Source organism: Chaetodon auriga, chromosome 20, assembly GCF_051107435.1.
Source record: "Chaetodon auriga isolate fChaAug3 chromosome 20, fChaAug3.hap1, whole genome shotgun sequence".
NCBI lineage: Eukaryota > Metazoa > Chordata > Actinopteri > Chaetodontiformes > Chaetodontidae > Chaetodon > Chaetodon auriga.
This window is the reverse complement of record NC_135093.1, coordinates 21,386,281-21,403,286: the sequence shown is the minus strand read 5'-3', so window position 1 is coordinate 21,403,286 and position 17,006 is coordinate 21,386,281. Positions and strand designations below refer to the sequence as shown.

The window sequence follows — 17,006 nt, the reverse complement described above, 5'->3', positions numbered from 1 at the left end:
TTGTTTACACTGATCACATTCCTGTTTTTGCAGTGCAGTGTAGAAAAAAGTATTACACATTTCTCTCTTCTTGTCCTGTATGCATTTTGAGGTCATAAGCAGCAATGTTTTATTCAAGCAGCTTAGTAACCTAGAGGGACTTTTGAAAAATGTTTTTTATATCTTAATTTTTTATGTTAGCTGGTTTTTAAACCTACTAGTTTACTTCAATCTGAGGAAAATGTGACTGTTTCCACTCCAGACTCTCTGTGGCTCTGCTTCCTGCTGTGAGCTGTCACTCCATGCTCATATGTTGTAACATATTTTATATTTACTGAGTGTGCTGCTGCTAAACAGAGCAATATTATAACACACTTACACTAGGACGCTTTGGCTTTTTTCATTCCGTCATGGAAGAAAGGAAAATTGAATTAATTGTATGTACAGCAGCAGTTCAGACATAGATCACTGATGCTTTGTGAATTAACAGGAATAAGGTTGCTGCTGGAGAGGTATCAGCATGCAGCTGAACACACTGAGTCTCTGTTATTGTTTAGCTGTGTTAAAGTTTGGAAATTTGAATTTTCCTCACTTCTTGTATGAGGAAATATAAGCTATAATGATTCTACAACATTTCACAAGAGGATAAAACTGCATTTGTTGCAGCAACTGCAGTTTCTACATAATTGTGGTAACAGTGTCTCAGCCACGATCCTCATGCCCCCCCGCCCCACCCCCCACACATTGAAGTAATAGCACACTGTTTTGAGACTCACTCAACTGCAATATGATTACACCAATAAAATCACAGTACAGCAGTTGTTACAATTTTAAGCCCATTGGAGAACACCATAAGGCGCTGTCGCTGCAGAAAAATAAATAAGATTTAGAATTGCTAATTACAAGTGACAAAGACAAAACAAACACCAAACATATGCAGAATTAATTTTAGTTGGATTTTAACACTGACATCAAGTATTGAAGTTTGTGGGGACCTCTGTAAGTCATCTGGTCTTACCTCTAACGTAACTAATAAGTGAGGGCTTTACTTGACAGGAGAGGAGCGGCTCGACAGTGCCGTCCATCCTCAACCGGATGCAGACCAAACAGACTCCACCTACCTTCAACAAGACCAACAAGTTCACATCAGGCTTCCAGAACATTGTTGACGCCTATGGTATTGGGAACTACCGGGAAATCAACCCAGGTTATATGAGAATTTATATTTATCTATATTTGAATTAATTACTCATCATATTGTTTCATATTTTCAATTAATTGTCGCCAGAAATTGTAATTGTTCAGTAGCAAAAAGGTCCTCTTTTAAGGACAACATACGTACATCTACTGAAATCTCTCACCTGCGTGAAATGAAAGTAGAGTGGGTTTAGCTCTTTTGAACTGTATGTGACTTCTCAAAAAGTGCTCAGGTGGTCCTTCATTGATTTCAACTGCAGAGAAAACTGGGTCTTTATTGAAACAGGCATTGGGACAGATCTTTATTTATCTCCCCCTCCTCACCTACTGCCCTCAGTTTCTCTTCTCAAATAGTAATTCTGTTTTCAGTCACTAGCAATTTGGAGTTTTTTTTTGTTTTTTTTTTTTAGAATTCCTATAATACGCAAGGTTTCCCTACCACAATAAGGCCTAGGTTTAGCACCCAAGCCAAATGAATGTAAAATCAGTGTGGAGAGAATCAGAACTTTTCCAGGTGGAATTCTTTAGCAAATTTTATCTTTACACATTTTTGGGTGTTGTTTAGGTATTATCTGCTTTTGCTTTTCCAACATTGCATACACAGATATGGTAAGCATAATGGTGCAAAATGATGTGAAATTGCATATTCCTTATTGAAACATGTAAAAATTTCTTAGAGGGGACCCCCACACCCCCAGACAAATATATGCTAAGCTTCCACAAATCTAGGGAAAACACTGATATATTTTAATGCTGGATTGATGATATATTGCAATCCAGATTCCAAGAAAGCTGGGTTGCTGTGGAAAACATAAAACAGAATGTGACAATCCTTTACGACAAATACGATATGTAATGTTTTATGTCATCTACTTAATTGAGTTTTGTAAATGCATTCTTATTCTGAATTTGATACCAGCCACATGTTTGGTTGGGACAGGAGCAAAAAAAATACTGAGAAAGTTGTGGAATGCTCCAAAAACACCTGTACATGGCCTAGTTTTTTTTTTTTTGGAATTGGGGTTGTATGATCACAGTATGGACTGTTATACATGTCGACTCTAAATTTTTAGGTTTCTTGTGCTTACTACCTTATACTGAGTGTTAAAAGCTTGTAAATTCAACCTCTTCATTCTTAAAATTCAGTTGTTTGCCAGAGATTCAGTATGTGAGAGGTGGTGTCCTTGATCTGAGCTTGAGCCTCATTGTGTGATGGTCCCCTCCTGTTTGTCAACTATTACAGCTCCGTACACCATCATTACTTTCCCCTTCCTGTTTGCGGTGATGTTTGGTGACATGGGTCACGGTGTGCTGATGACCTCTGCAGCCCTCTACCTGGTCATCCGAGAGAGTCGCCTCCTCGCCCAGAAGAGTGACAATGAGGTACAGCAAGACATTAACAAGTAATAAAGGAATTAAAATCTTTGCGGTTCAGAGGTGGCTGTGGCTCAGGAGGTAGAGCAGGTTGTCCACCAATCAGAAGGTCGGTTGCTCCTCTGGTCCTTATGTTGAAGTATCCTCGGGCAAGTTGCTGAAGGCCAAACTGCTCCTAATGCTGTGTCATCTGTGTGTGAATGTGTGTGAACAGGTGAATATGGCATGTGTTGTAAAACTGTTTGAGTGGTAGTAGATTAGAAAGCCACTATAAAAATGCAGTCCATTTCCCATTCTGCCTAGTAGTACACATATTAGAACATACAACATATGACATGTTGTTGTGTGTCTCTGTAGATGTTCAACATGGTGTTTGCTGGTCGCTACATCATCCTGCTGATGGGGATCTTCTCCATCTACACCGGCATCATTTACAATGACTGCTTCTCTAAGTCACTCAACATGTTCGGCTCTGGATGGAGCGTCAGGCCCATGTTTGGCCCAAAAGGAGCCAACTGGTCGTAAGTCAGCCACCAGCTCTGCTTGGACTGATACTGTCTGTGGTGTCCCACATCCCTGACATTGACATTCATGTGGTTTTATATATTTTACTTCTCTCCTGTTTGGGTAGATTCATGTTCTAAAATATACTGCTAATCCCTTCTAAAACCCACAGTATGTAAATATCCTGCTTCATTTCAATACATTCATTCATTTCCTGCTGGTCTGTCCTAGGGTTGAGACACTTGATGGAAATGCCGTTCTACAGTTAGACCCAGCAGTTCCTGGTGTGTTCGGCGGGCCCTATCCACTCGGAATCGACCCGGTAAGACCCTACATCTTCACTACAGCACCAAACATTAAGAGCTGGCAGTTGTTTCCTTTGGAACCACAGTGTGAACTTTACCTCTGGGCAATTTCCTGGGACAGTGCTGACAATAATAATTTCAGGCCTTGTCCCTTTAAAAACCAAACTAACAATGCATATTAAAAAGAATTGTGTGTGTAAGTCTGATATTTCTTCTTCCTCTGTGGCTGTGACTTAATGCACATACACCATCCTGCTGCCAGAAATACTCACCAGGGCACCAAATATGGATTAATCCGCCACTGAACATAGTCCCCAACAAATGCATTTCCTCTTGCTTCAGTAACGTTTATTAAAAACCTACATTGACCAGCTATTTTAGGAAATCATAGTCTTTTTTGAAAAATAAACTATTTCTGGGCTGTTTTTAAAGATTTATGTCTTTAAAAGCTAACGTGGAAACTAATGGACTAAATGACCAAAAGAATTACCACAAAGGGGCAAATAGTGAAGATTTCCCAGTATATTTGGTTTACATTCGTGCACACCTACGCAGAAAAGAAAGCTAAGGAGCTGTCACACCTTGGTAGGTCTCAAACGTTTGACTTTGTTTTGTCTTTGCAGATCTGGAACGTTGCTACCAACAAGCTGACCTTCCTTAACTCATTCAAGATGAAGATGTCTGTGATCCTGGGTGTCATTCACATGCTGTTTGGAGTGTCTCTTAGTCTGTTCAACCACCTGTAAGTGATACACTCAATATCAGTGCTGAAAATTAAGAACTGGACCCTTGGGTGTCACGAAATAGTCATTGTTGTCAGTATATCTCTTAATTAGGGTTATCATATATTGTAACTTTAAAAATAACTTAGCCTCATCATTTAAATGGAATGGCTGTGGCTCAGGAGGCAGAGTGGGGGATTCACTAATGACAGGTTGGTGGTTTGATTCCCACTTCCTCCTGTCCACACTAAGGACACAAAACCCATACCATCTGGTTTTCCAAAAATTTTGTTTCTTTGAAAAAGCAAGTTTTCCAAAAAAAAAAAAATGTTTGAGCGAACTTGAGTTATATCTCAGGTTTAATAGGGTTATTAGATCCTTCTGAATGGATACGATAACATAGATGGACTATGATGAAACAGTTACTCTGATTGGAAACTCTCCATATTCTGTTATTGAGACGTGTTGATTAGGTTTGTCAGGTTGCAGCTATTCTGGTTGGGAATGACAGTGCTATTTAACCGCATCACATTCACATTACTTTCTGCTTGATGTTATTTTCACTGCAGGTCAAAAGTAGCGAAGCAAAGCTGCTCAACTGATGCCACACTAGATTCTCCATCACCAACAAAACATAGTTCTAAAATTTGCCTCATCTGTGTTGTTAACTGACATCACTGCTCTGCAGATACTTCAAGAAGCCACTGAACATCTTCTTGGGCTTCATCCCAGAAATAGTCTTCATGGCGAGCCTCTTCGGCTACCTTATTCTGCTGGTCTTCTACAAGTGGACAGCCTATGATGCCTTCACTTCCAAGGACGCTCCCAGCCTTCTCATCCACTTCATCAACATGTGTCTCTTCAACTACAGCGACCCCACGAACAAGCCCCTCTATGCGGGACAGGTGCTCCCTCCCTCATCCACCCCTCTGCCTCTCCCCGCTTCCACCCCTCCCCCCATGTACTATTATGGTTGAACCCTGCCAGAGAGGTGCACAGCAGCTAATATCGAACATCGAAACAGACAGTTTCAGTTTGTTTGATATATTCTTCTGGTCAGAGCTGCGAAGGATTTTAGATCACTGTGTGGCCAAACGTGGCCATTATTAGTCAAAATATCTCCTCACCACCAATGTCTTGCTGCTTTGTTTATTGACAGCAGCTATTAATGTTTAAGGTTGCTGTGATTTTAGCTGTCGCTTTCTGTCCTGACACCTCAACAGAGGCTCGTCACTGCCATCTGGTTTTTGATACTAGAACAAAAGTGCATGGTGTGTTCAGCTAACTCAGCCATCCCTGCTATGCCTACTATGGGAAGAGGGCTGTCTGTTGTTGGTATTGGTTAGAAATAGCTTTGCTTCTGTAATGCAATTGGCTGTTGGTACATCAACAAGCAGTGAACACTGTCAACACTATATCAGAGTTCCTCTCAGAGTTCTCAGAGTTCAATTTTCTATTATTTCTACTGCCCAGCCCAAGTCAAAAGCTTGTTTTTTCTCATTTGAAGCAATATAGCTATATATTGGATTAGAAAGAAAAGAACGTAAAAGTCAGCCTAAGGGAGTTGTATGCACATCTATCCATTCAGTCAGACCAACAATTGAAAACATTCTTGCAGGAAAGTCTGCGCTTCTTTTAATGATTTAGTATAGGTGTAGACTGAATCAGCCGGCCTTTAGTTTTAGTTTCCTGATACATTTCATAAATCTGTTGTATCCACTGATCAGCAGATTATTATTGGTAGATGAAACCAACAAATAACTGTTGCAACTACAGGAAAGAAAAGCGAAGCTAGTATTTTGTCGGTGAGCTTCATGTAATTTACTATTCAAATGAGACAAAAGAAAGAAAATCAGCTGTGGTTTTTATTTCCTGTTCCAGCAGTGAGAGTTAAGAGTGAATTAGGCCTCATCAAGTTCTGTTCAGGGACTTAGTGTCTTCTATCACCAACACTTTGTTAACATCTCTCTGTTTGAATCTGTAGATGGGGATCCAGGTTTTGTTGGTGCTGATTGCCCTTGCATGTGTACCCTGTATGCTGATTGTGAAAACTATGGTGCTTCGGCGTCAGCACCTGTGGAAAAAGCACCTGGTATGTGACTCTGACCCCACCTATAACCTTACTGCCACCATTGATGAATAACAATTATAACCTTTTGTGTGACTTTTTCTCACTCCTATTCTGCCATTCATTTCAACGCACATTGTATTGTGTAATGTGTTTGGTTGTGTTGCCATGAAAAATGCTTAAAGCCTGCCTTGGAAACGCTCATATATTGGTGGGAAATGTATTAGTAATACTTTACAAGCTGAGGGCACCCGAACAGCTCATGATCTGTTTCTTGTATTCTCCTGTTCTATCTGTGTATTTGGCGAGTATCCAGAACACTACATATCAAACTAATATGACTAATATGAGGTGAAATACTTTATAAAGTGACCTGTAGCTCTCACTGCTCTCACTGGTTGTCTTAAACCTCAAACGAATGCAATCTCATCAGAAGACATAAATTTTAGCATTTTGATGCTCACATCCACAGCCCTTGATAAAGTTATATTAAAGATAGCTTTTTATAAATGCTGGTGTGTTGCATGCAGGCGTTTGTAGTTTGTCCCAGATGTTTTGTTACCACTTCTTGTCAAATTTTCAGTGGAATTGAAGATGACTTTAGTCCATTAATCAATGACTGAGCCTTTCGAGGATGCTCCTTTCATACCCAATCATGATACTATCACCTGTTAAAAATGAACCTGTGGAATGTCCCACCTTGTTTGGCGGCAGCAAATTTTATTTTATTTTTGTCTGTTTTCAATTGAGTATATGTCAAATAGAAAAGCAAATTATCACATCGGTTTTATTTATGTTTCACAGAGTGTGATACATTTCATCATGGATTTTATTATCAAAGGTTGCTTTTTATTCCATTTTTGTCTTCAGCTTACCTTAGCTTGACATTTTCTAGGATGGTAGTCTATAGTTACTTTACTTTTTGACTGTGGTTTGAGATGCAGCTGCACTGGAAAATTGATTAAGTAGCAGTGTTTGTCTTAAGTTATCTGTCATCTGTGTTTTCACGAGTGGAACTACTTGAAGCACAACAGGCAATGTACCAGTTCCATTGGAAGTGATAATGCAAATTAAGGCAGTATTAGCCACCAGAGTAAACTGGTCTTGATAAGCTCAAAGACATTTTAAATGAGTAACAAAAGCACTAGACTGGATCAGGGTGTTGCTGGTAGCTCAGTGATCCAACAGGACATGTTGATTTCGGTCATATTTAGAGTTTCCTCCTTACCATTTAAAGTTTACAGTTGTACAGTAGTAAAAGCATACTACAAATGTAATTTTCACCTCTTTTTTAATGAGGTTTAACTCAACCAGTGAGATTACTTTACCCTTTAAGAAATGGCTGGTGACCCCAGTCAAATACTGGAATACTAGTTTGGTCTATAAAAATAGTATTTTATTTGGCAAGATTTCAATAGCTTACTGTATCTTTGAGCATTTTTATTTTTTGCTACCCTTTATTTATTAAGTGTCATTTATCCCAAGTGGTGGATGCATTTCATTTTGGAATGAAAGCCTTCACTCTCTGTGCTGGGTGCCCTGTTTTTCTGAAAAAAAACTGAAGTAAATTAAGGAGAAAGCGTTCAACCTAAGGCTTGCTTTAAGCTAGACACAGCTCTTGTGGCTTTTGTATCTAGTCCCAGAAGAGGGAAGAAACCCCTGCAGAGAATCTAGAGCAATCTTTAGAGCAAACAGGCGTGTCCTCATCATGCACCGGACTCACCCAACAGGGCACGCAGAAGTTCGGAGGGGTACGGGTGGGCAACGGGCCCACGGAGGACGAGGCTGGCATCATGGACCACGACCAGCTCTCCCAGCACTCAGAGGAAGGAGATGAGGTAAGCCCATGAAATCTCACCAGGCACCACCGATTCAAATTCCATCCTCTTCCTGACCTTCATTTTGTTTGATTTGAAAATTGAAATAGTTTTTATTAGGATTATTGTACTGACTATGCTCTCACTGTTGTATATGGACTATTCCGTCTGTTCTCTGATCCAAACCTAAGAATTCAACCTGATTGCTTGACTTTGATAGTAGCTTTAAGAGTCGCTTTAAAAGTCGGCTGTCATAAACTAAGAAAATTTGCTGTCTGGGTTTTTTCATTTTTTTGTATGCCAAAACACATCAAAAACATACCTTGAAAAAAAGCATTGGCCTTGTCCCTCCTGTGCCTTTTTAGCTGGTGTTTTCTGAAGAACTTTTATATTTTATCTCTGGACTAGATATAGACACTAAAGATTCATTGTAATTTTCAAAATTCTGAGGTATATGGGGCATACAATTTTCACTAAAAATTCTTACAAAATAAAATTGAAAATATATGGAGGGAAACACAGACTATAAAAATCCACAAAACAACAACACGAGACAGGACTGTCACAGGACCATGATAGCACCCCCCTTCAAGGGAAGGCTCACAGACATCCCTTCAGAACCAATCCAGAAAGTCAAAGTAAAGCCAGGTGGGTGCAGGGGGTGTAGAGAAGGGACTGGGGAAGCGTGGTAGCTGAAGAATGAGGGTTGAACAGGGGGGGATCCAGGGACAACTGGTGGGTGGAGCCAGGGCAGAACTGAAAGGCAGAGCAGGTATGAACGATGACGATGGAAAGAGGCAGGCAGGCCAGATGCTAACTGACTGAGATGGTAGCTGGAGGCTAGTAAGCCCAACACTAGCTGTCATGGATGCAGGCTGGTTGCTAGCAGGCCAAAGAGTAAACTGATAGGCCTTGGGTTGGATGCTAGCAGGCCAAGGTGTAGACTGTAAACTAGCTCCTTGTGGATGGACCAAAAAGGATGTATGAAAGGCTGGAAAACAGCTGGTCAGACTCTCCATCCATTTCCATGAGTGGCCGACTGTCACAAATAAGAGCAGAGCAGGTGGACCCAAATACGGGATCAAATGCTGATCTCTGTCAAAAACAGATCACTCAACAAAGACTGAACTGAAAACTGAACAAAAATACAAACTAAACTGATGAGGGGGGTGGGGGGGGGACGGGGGGACGGGGGGGGGGCACAACAGCATACCCTGAGAGAAAGACAGGGCAGACATGGACTGGAGCAGATAAGAGCTGGAATTTCCATTTCAGAAACATAAACAGCGAGGTGGTTTTCATGAGAGCCAGCGAGTGGAATTTCTGAAAGTACCCACCCTGCTTTTTTCTATCTGTGACTCAGAGGTTTGGTGTCTCCCAGGTCTCCTGAATGATAAATCTCTGAGTGTTTATGGTGTGATCACATATTGCATAACAGTAATGTAATCAGACTGCATTTTGACATCATCATTCCAAGTGTCTAATATTCCACAAAGTAATGACTTATCACCAGGGTTATGGATATAATGTTGGGAGTAACAACTGACTATAAGAATCAGGTTGGAAAACCTCCTGAATACTCCAGAAAAGGTTAACATCCAGGTACATTGATTGATACAGGTATATCTTTTCTCCTTACCTCTTGTTAGGGATGGGTGATATGACTTAAACTTTATATCACAGTATTTTTGTTTGCAAAAACACATTCTGATGCTCAGATGAAGCTAATGTGAGGCCTCAGCAATCTGAATTAGTCTAACCAAATACGTATCTTCGTCGTGGCAGTTGCATGTAGGTATATGCCGGTGCTGTGTCTCAGCGAGGATACGCAAAGAGGGACTATCACTCTACATCAAAGTACTCTAACTTTGGAAGATACATAGTTCATTTTTGTTGATTACAGTGACCACTAACTCATTCAGAATACATATGGCATGACAGTATTGTATTAAAATATTATAAAAGACATTTAAAAAATCTGAACATTTAAGATCTGACACAACTTAATCAAAGTACTGCGAAATCTAATCTAATCTAAATCTAAGATAAACGAGTGCAATTCATTGGTTACATGCTGTCTATTTCTCCTCTTTGCACTGGAAAGTGCATATCTGTTTGCAACACATGACCCAAATGGATGCAGATGATTGAAACAGAGAACTAAAGACAGAAATGTCTGAAATTACATCTCAAAATAACCAAAACAGAGTCCGACCTGAGCCCAAGTCTTTACCCTTACACTTTCATCTCTCAAAGCTGTCAGGTTTGAATCAGTCAAGTGAAATAAACTGCAAAACAATGATCCAAAAGTAGATGGAACCTTCTGGATCAATGAAGTTCCTGAATTCTGCCACTAACCTTTGACCTTTGCTTACTTTCAAGCATTCAGAGGAAGAGCCGGTAAGAACCTTAGTTTGGTGTTTTCTTAGCATGTCTGAATGCTGTCTTGCCTGCTCTTTTTGTTCCCTTAGTGCCAAGTGAGGTTTTGTCTTTTTTGAACTCTGGTTGATCTGTCTAAACCCCCTGTAGTCCTATACTGCCACCTCACAGTACCAGGCATGGTTATGTATGTCATGTAAAGGTATGTGTTTGTCTCTGACAGAAGCTGTGAAAAACCCCTCTGCAGGTCATTTAGTCAGATACTCATTATAAAGTCTTGATTCAAAAAAATGCAACAATTCAGTTTGTTTCCAGTGCAGTTTTCCAATGGTAGTGGGAAGATTCTTCTTGTGACAAGTGTCATTTGTTGAGCGAGGCAGAGTATATTCAGTAAGTCTACTAGTGTCAAGAAAATGACACTTTTTGGCAAATATCTTCATTTGGAAATGAAAATAAGCTTCCAAGACTCAATGAGAGACTTAATGACTTGTTAAGTTTGATATTTTAGTAGTGTACCCTTGAATAGCGCTGATGCCAAGACCACTGAAGTAAGTATGAGCAGTTTCAAGATTGAAAGACTGAGTCCAAATCAAGGTTGATTGTCCGTCCATTGTTTGTTTAAGACAAGCAAAACAGCTACCGTTACATACTCTTAATTCTGTTGTGTTATGTCAGCATCATATCACAAAATATTTTTGCCTTTTGAGATGCTCACTGTGGGGTGTTTCCATCCACCTGTTTTCATACATATTTTGAATTTGCATCCAAAAATCCCTGAATGGAAATGGCTAAGGTGGCTAAGGTGGTAAAGGTTGTTTCATGTGTTACACATAAAACAAATGCCATATTTCCATGTCATATTCTACATGGTTTTCCATCATTTGAGGTATGACTGACATCAATTTACCTCTTCTTCTGCAATGGTCCAAATAAAAAAAAAAAAAAAAACACCTAACAGACCGAAACAAGCCCAAGTTAAAACGGCCATGAGGTTGAGCCAAGTTTGAGTCAAAACATCAACAAGACTGACACAAATGCCCACGAGACCAAGATCAGAGCCTGAGTCAAAATGCACACATGAACAAGACAAGTCTGTGTCAGACCACCTAGGAGATTGAAAGAAGTGCAAGTCAAAACCCTCACAAGGTACAGACAAATACCCACAAGACAGGCAGTCAGAGTTAAAACACCCACGAGACAAGTAAGAGTCCAAACACCCATGAGACTGAGACAAGTCTGGTTAATAACGATCTGGACACCAAGACAAGTCCAAGTGCAGCAGCTCTGCTCTTGACATATTATCGAATTTAACTTTGAATCAGTACCTGGCTTTTCTTTTGTCCCCATGTCTGAACTTAAAATCTGTCTGAAAATAGTTTGTGGCTGCTGAAAATTTCCATTTGCTTTTTGTTGTTTTTTTGTCAAATCCATCACAGATCCAAGACAGGTCCATCATTGATCTTATGCACTGTAAATGTACATTGTGAAATCATATGACTCCCCTCAGCTGGAATGTTTGGTCACAACGGTTCAAATCAGAGCCACTGATGTATTTTGCCATTACGGCATGTTAACCAGTGTTGTTTTCATTAGCCATTTGTGTCGGAGACCCTTTGAATGGGAACAATGAGTGCTGCTTCCATGAACTCTATGTTACGGATCCAAGGACAAAAGAAAAGCATGGAAAGAGGAAGCCAGACCAGCGCAAAGCCAAACCTAACAACAGCAACACTGAGGAATAGACTCCCATTTATCCCCCTCCCTGCCCACTTACACACAGGAAAGGCTAGTCTTACTCCAGGAAGGGGAGAATGGAGGGATTCTGTCGGCTGTACACTGTACAAACTAGAGAAAAAAGAAGAAAGAAACTCAAATTCGCCAAAGTCTTTGCTCTTTGTTTTCTGCCTAATGAGAGGTAAAGACTTGGGCAGGGGTCAAAGGTCAGAGGGCCAACTCATAAAGATTTCCATCCAAAGTCATTTCCACTGTTCATGCTGTACTGACACTACAGTTGTTATTATTGGCTACATCTTGGATAGCAGAAGAGGGTGATAATCATCTTTCAGTGTTCAAGGAATAGTTCAGGTTTTTTGAAGTGGGCTTGTATGAGATACATATTCATAGTCAATGTATTACCTACAATAAATGGTAGTCAGCACACCCTCAGTTTGGAGAAGCAGACCAAAGAACCGGCAAAAGCTGAGCAATGTACTGCTGTGAACCAGCAAAACATATTTTACCCACATAAAAGAAGGCCCACCTAAAAGAATCAGTATCAGTGTAGATGTACACTATATTTATGAATATTTTCACTGCTTTACCTTGCCATCAGACAGCCCTTTCCTTTGGCACTATATGTTCTCAGTCTTTGATACTGTGGAACAGAAAATTCTTCTTGACAGTCTGTAAAAGTGGTTGGGATTATCAGGCACAGTCCTCAATTGGTCCGGATGATATGTCAAAGTCAGAGGTTATGTTGTTACCACTGGTTATTAATCTGAGGTAATCACCATGATGGGTTCAGGGTTCAGTCGTTGGGCAGCTATTTTTCAACCTATTCATGCTCCCTCCTGGTCAGATTATATGGGACAATAATATTGTTCATCTCCTTGAAGAATAAAAACTCAGTAGGGGCCTTAGATGTTTAGGACGCAGTCAACTGGTAGTACTTAACCTGCTATGCTGCCCACAGCACCGTAGCCACTTTCAAATCTAAATGGAAAACCCTGCTGTTTTCTTGTACCTCTGATTGATTGTTTTCTCTACAGCACTTTTATTACCTTTGATGCATTTGGGGCAACTCTTTTAAAATTTTCCTTTCATTCTATCTTCATTGATTTTACTATGGGTTTGAATGCCATTCTAGCACTTTTCTTTGCTTGCCTTTGTGTGTGAAATATGTAGTATAAATAATGGTGCCTTGCTTTACCTATTTTGTATAGTCTCAGACTTATGGAGGTGCAATACTATGACCATGGAGAATGCAGATATACTTGCTACTAAAAGCAGACAAAAGCAGTTTCAATAAAGGTTTCAAGTTGAACCACACTTTATGTAGTGGAGGCTGGAAGGTTAGGGAAGTGGGCCTAAGGTTGCCAGTCTAAAGTTTGATAAGTGAGAGTAGCACTTTTCCCTCACTACCACTACTGAGGTGCCATTGATCATGACTGTGATGATTAAGCCACATGTACATGTGGAGTTATAGTAAGCAGGTTACACAGTGTATGTACTATATGCACCATGTGGTTGCCTACTTAACCTGAATAACCTGGTTTCTTGTTTGCATTTGAAAGTACTGAGTGATACATTTCTGGTTAAGTAAAGGTTAAAAAGTATGCAATTGACTGTGTTGCATTACCGTTGTTCTATGAAAATAGTGTTCTAAAACAAGACGCTGAAGCCATTCCTTCTTGCTCCCATTATGTGTTCAATGCCACTAGATCTACCAAAAAAAAAAAGTTACTAACTAAACTAAACTAAATGTCCTGTCTTTCCACCACAGTTTGACTTTGGTGACGTAGCAGTCCACCAGGCCATCCACACCATAGAGTACTGTCTAGGATGCATCTCCAACACAGCTTCCTACCTGCGCCTCTGGGCCCTCAGCCTGGCTCATGCACGTGAGTAAATGCGTCCAGAGACACACACTCACACAAGCATGCACAGTTTGATGATACATATTCTGCAAACATAATTTAAAAAGGTTGTAGACAAACAATCCTTTCTTTGACTATATACCGTAGGTCAGTCAATTCAATAATGCTGAATTCAAATGTGCTCGTATTTGGTGCCAACCTTGTTGTCATCGCTGTGTGTGCAGAGCTGTCAGAGGTGCTCTGGTCCATGGTGATGCACCTGGGTCTGTCCTCCCGGAGTGGTGGCGGATTCTTTGGCCTGTCCATCATCTTCTCGGCCTTTGCCACACTCACTGTTGCCATCCTGCTCATCATGGAGGGGCTGTCAGCCTTCCTGCATGCCCTGCGTCTGCACTGGTTAGACACACACATACACACATTTTTATGATAAACATATACAAATACCCACACAAATACAGCCTACATACATGCTACTGAATGTGCAGTGTATATGCACATACAGCAAATGCACACACACACACCCATGTGCACACACATCACTCTCAGCAAATACTCATATGTCTACACAGTGAATCCCACATTGATAGAAAACATACACCCAGCTGTCATTGTTCACCTCTTGCACCAAGTATTTCTGCCAAAACTGCAGTTCTTCAGTTTTACATGCACATGAGGAATGCTAGCAACATGAAACATTCCTGACCTAAGGTGGTTTACCAAACTGTGAGCATACAGGACTCCAGATAACCTCACACCCTCCAGCTCCATCGCTACCTAGCACCACCTCCACCCTGCTGATCCAGTGTAAGCTCAACTGACACACAGGGAAGTCAAACATTTTGGAATACAGGACATTATCTAGTGTAGACAAGTCATGGATTGCCCTGAAACAGGACCACACCTATATGATTACCATTGTGAAATACAGCCTGTTCATAAAAATTTATTCACTGGTATTAGGAATAATTATAACTTGTTAGCAAGTACTGTGGCAGCTGCAATCATGAATCTTATTAATGGATATATTTTGATAGAAAGGATTCTTAGTAACAGTATTTTGAGAGGAGGACTCAGATAGAGTACTGCAGAGAACTACACAGAGGGGATGCCTAAGCCTTAGGTGCTAAGCTAGTTGTAGGCTAACCATGCCCCATGTCTAGTGCATACAACATGAAATTGATCCTGACAACCCAAAACGGTCCTGCGATTCCAGTGCCATTTTATGTATGACATAAGTTGAAGCAGTGTTTGCTGCTGGCTGATCAAGGTACATAGTGATGTATTAGGGTTAAGTTAAACTCATTATTATTACTGAGGCTGCCTGTAGCATAGATCTCTCCATTGCTTGGTTATTGAGACATTTCTGTCTATGTCCATCCATTTATCATTTGCTTTTTTGTGGTGCAGTAGAGTTGAGATTAACAGGTGTTCTGTACTGCATTTCTGTTTTACAGGCCATGTCTTTTCAACCCTATGAATGAAGGCAACAAGTTTATTTTCTTTAATCATTCAGACCTGGTTCCTGCTATTAGCACTGTGCCTTAAGGCAAGGTTATGAGATGATGAACAAAGAGAGGAAGAGAATATCTTGTGTGTTTTTGTTGGATAGACGTATGGTTTTAATGCTTAACTGCTGCTCTCAGGGCTGATTGTTATAAGTAGGTTTAAGCAGAAGCTGTCTGTCAGTCCTCTGTCTGTTGTTCTGTAAACTGGTGGAAAATGATCTGACCGCCTTTCAAATATGAGCACAGCTGTCTTTTATCCACACTGTGTTGTTCTTCCAAGAACCCTACAGTATGTGTTGCCCAGCCTATCTGCCTTACACATGGGCGGGCTGTATGTTCCAGGTTGGAGATCATGTTGTTCAAAGCTATGTTATGGAAGCAATGTAATCAGCTGAGGTGAAGCGGAGACAATATTAACTCAGTCAGTCTAGAATGGGGAAAATTAAAAAGCTGAAGATTGATGCCAGAGAAAACAGTGAATATTTAATTAACATATCAGCAGCTGCAGAGCCTTTATTTGTGACAGTTCGACAAGTGGAGGCAACAGAAAGAATTATCGTACCTTTATGAAATAACAGGTATCTTTGGAAGTTGCCTTCAGCTCCTGTCCCTTCAGCCATTACAAATGGTTCTATCAATGATCTTTTCTACCATAAGTGAATGCATAATAATAATAATAATAATAATAATAATAATAATAATAATAATAATAATAATGATGCATTTCAGTGGCCCACAGAAAGAGGCTGTGGTTATACTGTGGTTTCACTAGGCAGCTCTCAGGCTCCAGTGTGTGTAATTGTGTGGATGTGACGCACTTTGTTAATAAAGCAGCAGTGTGTCGGCTCAACAGGTCTCCACTAAGGTTAAAAAGAGTAGTGGAGTTATTTTTCACAGAGGTGAGTGAATAGTCATATTCAAAGTAAACAGCAATTAACCTGGACCCTCTGCTCTGCTGTCCACTCTTCACACACACATGCTGATGAGTTACCTGCTCAAACACAGACACACACAGACCATATTCGAGTGTAGTGTACGTTAGGTACAAACTTTTTTCCACCTCCACAACTGTGTGGAGAGGCAGATGAGAGGATCTCTCATTTCTTTCCTCTTTTTAAGTGTTGCCCTCTCACAGCTCTGGCAGGCCAAATATTTGCCACGGCTGGGAGACATTCCTGGGCACTCCCCCTGCTTTCTGAGGCCAGGAACCAGCAGGAACTGAAAATCTACTCTTAATGTTTTCCTCTTAAATTAAGACATCAGAGCATGTTGACTGTGGATGCAAGTCAATTTAGTGTGCTGAGGAAAATTCTGAAAATACCTAACAAATACGGTATGTAATAACACAGCCAGTTACTAAATGAGCGGTGCTGTCATTTACTGTAAGTGAATCAGAACCTGAAGTGCAGTTCAGACTTGAGGAAGCAACAAAACGAAGAGTTCGAGGACTTTGAAAGAAGAAGCTGCTCTGCTTCTTACTAGCTTACTGCAAGAGTAAACATCTAGCATGTCCACTGTGGAACATGCAGCTGGCTAAGGCCAGCAGTGTGGGCCGATGGG

The 17,006-nt window shown here is 40.5% G+C and overlaps 1 protein-coding gene across 2 annotated transcripts in view; it reads left to right on the top strand.

Moving 5' to 3' along the window:
* The window catches only part of LOC143339550 (V-type proton ATPase 116 kDa subunit a 1-like), a 28,557-nt gene that overhangs the window by 6,051 nt on the left and 5,500 nt on the right, over nt 1–17,006 (top strand). Inside the window, exons 11-21 of one of the 2 annotated variants that reach the window (XM_076760856.1) lie at nt 1,036–1,186; nt 2,420–2,559; nt 2,908–3,071; nt 3,286–3,376; nt 3,983–4,101; nt 4,770–4,986; nt 6,066–6,173; nt 7,880–7,987; nt 10,349–10,366; nt 13,848–13,965; nt 14,166–14,337. In XM_076760856.1, coding sequence (XP_076616971.1) covers nt 1,036–1,186; nt 2,420–2,559; nt 2,908–3,071; nt 3,286–3,376; nt 3,983–4,101; nt 4,770–4,986; nt 6,066–6,173; nt 7,880–7,987; nt 10,349–10,366; nt 13,848–13,965; nt 14,166–14,337 — 1,406 coding nt within the window. Of the gene's footprint in view, nt 1–1,035; nt 1,187–2,419; nt 2,560–2,907; nt 3,072–3,285; nt 3,377–3,982; nt 4,102–4,769; nt 4,987–6,065; nt 6,174–7,786; nt 7,988–10,348; nt 10,367–13,847; nt 13,966–14,165; nt 14,338–17,006 lie in introns of both variants that reach the window. The other variant, XM_076760855.1, reaches the window with a different exon arrangement.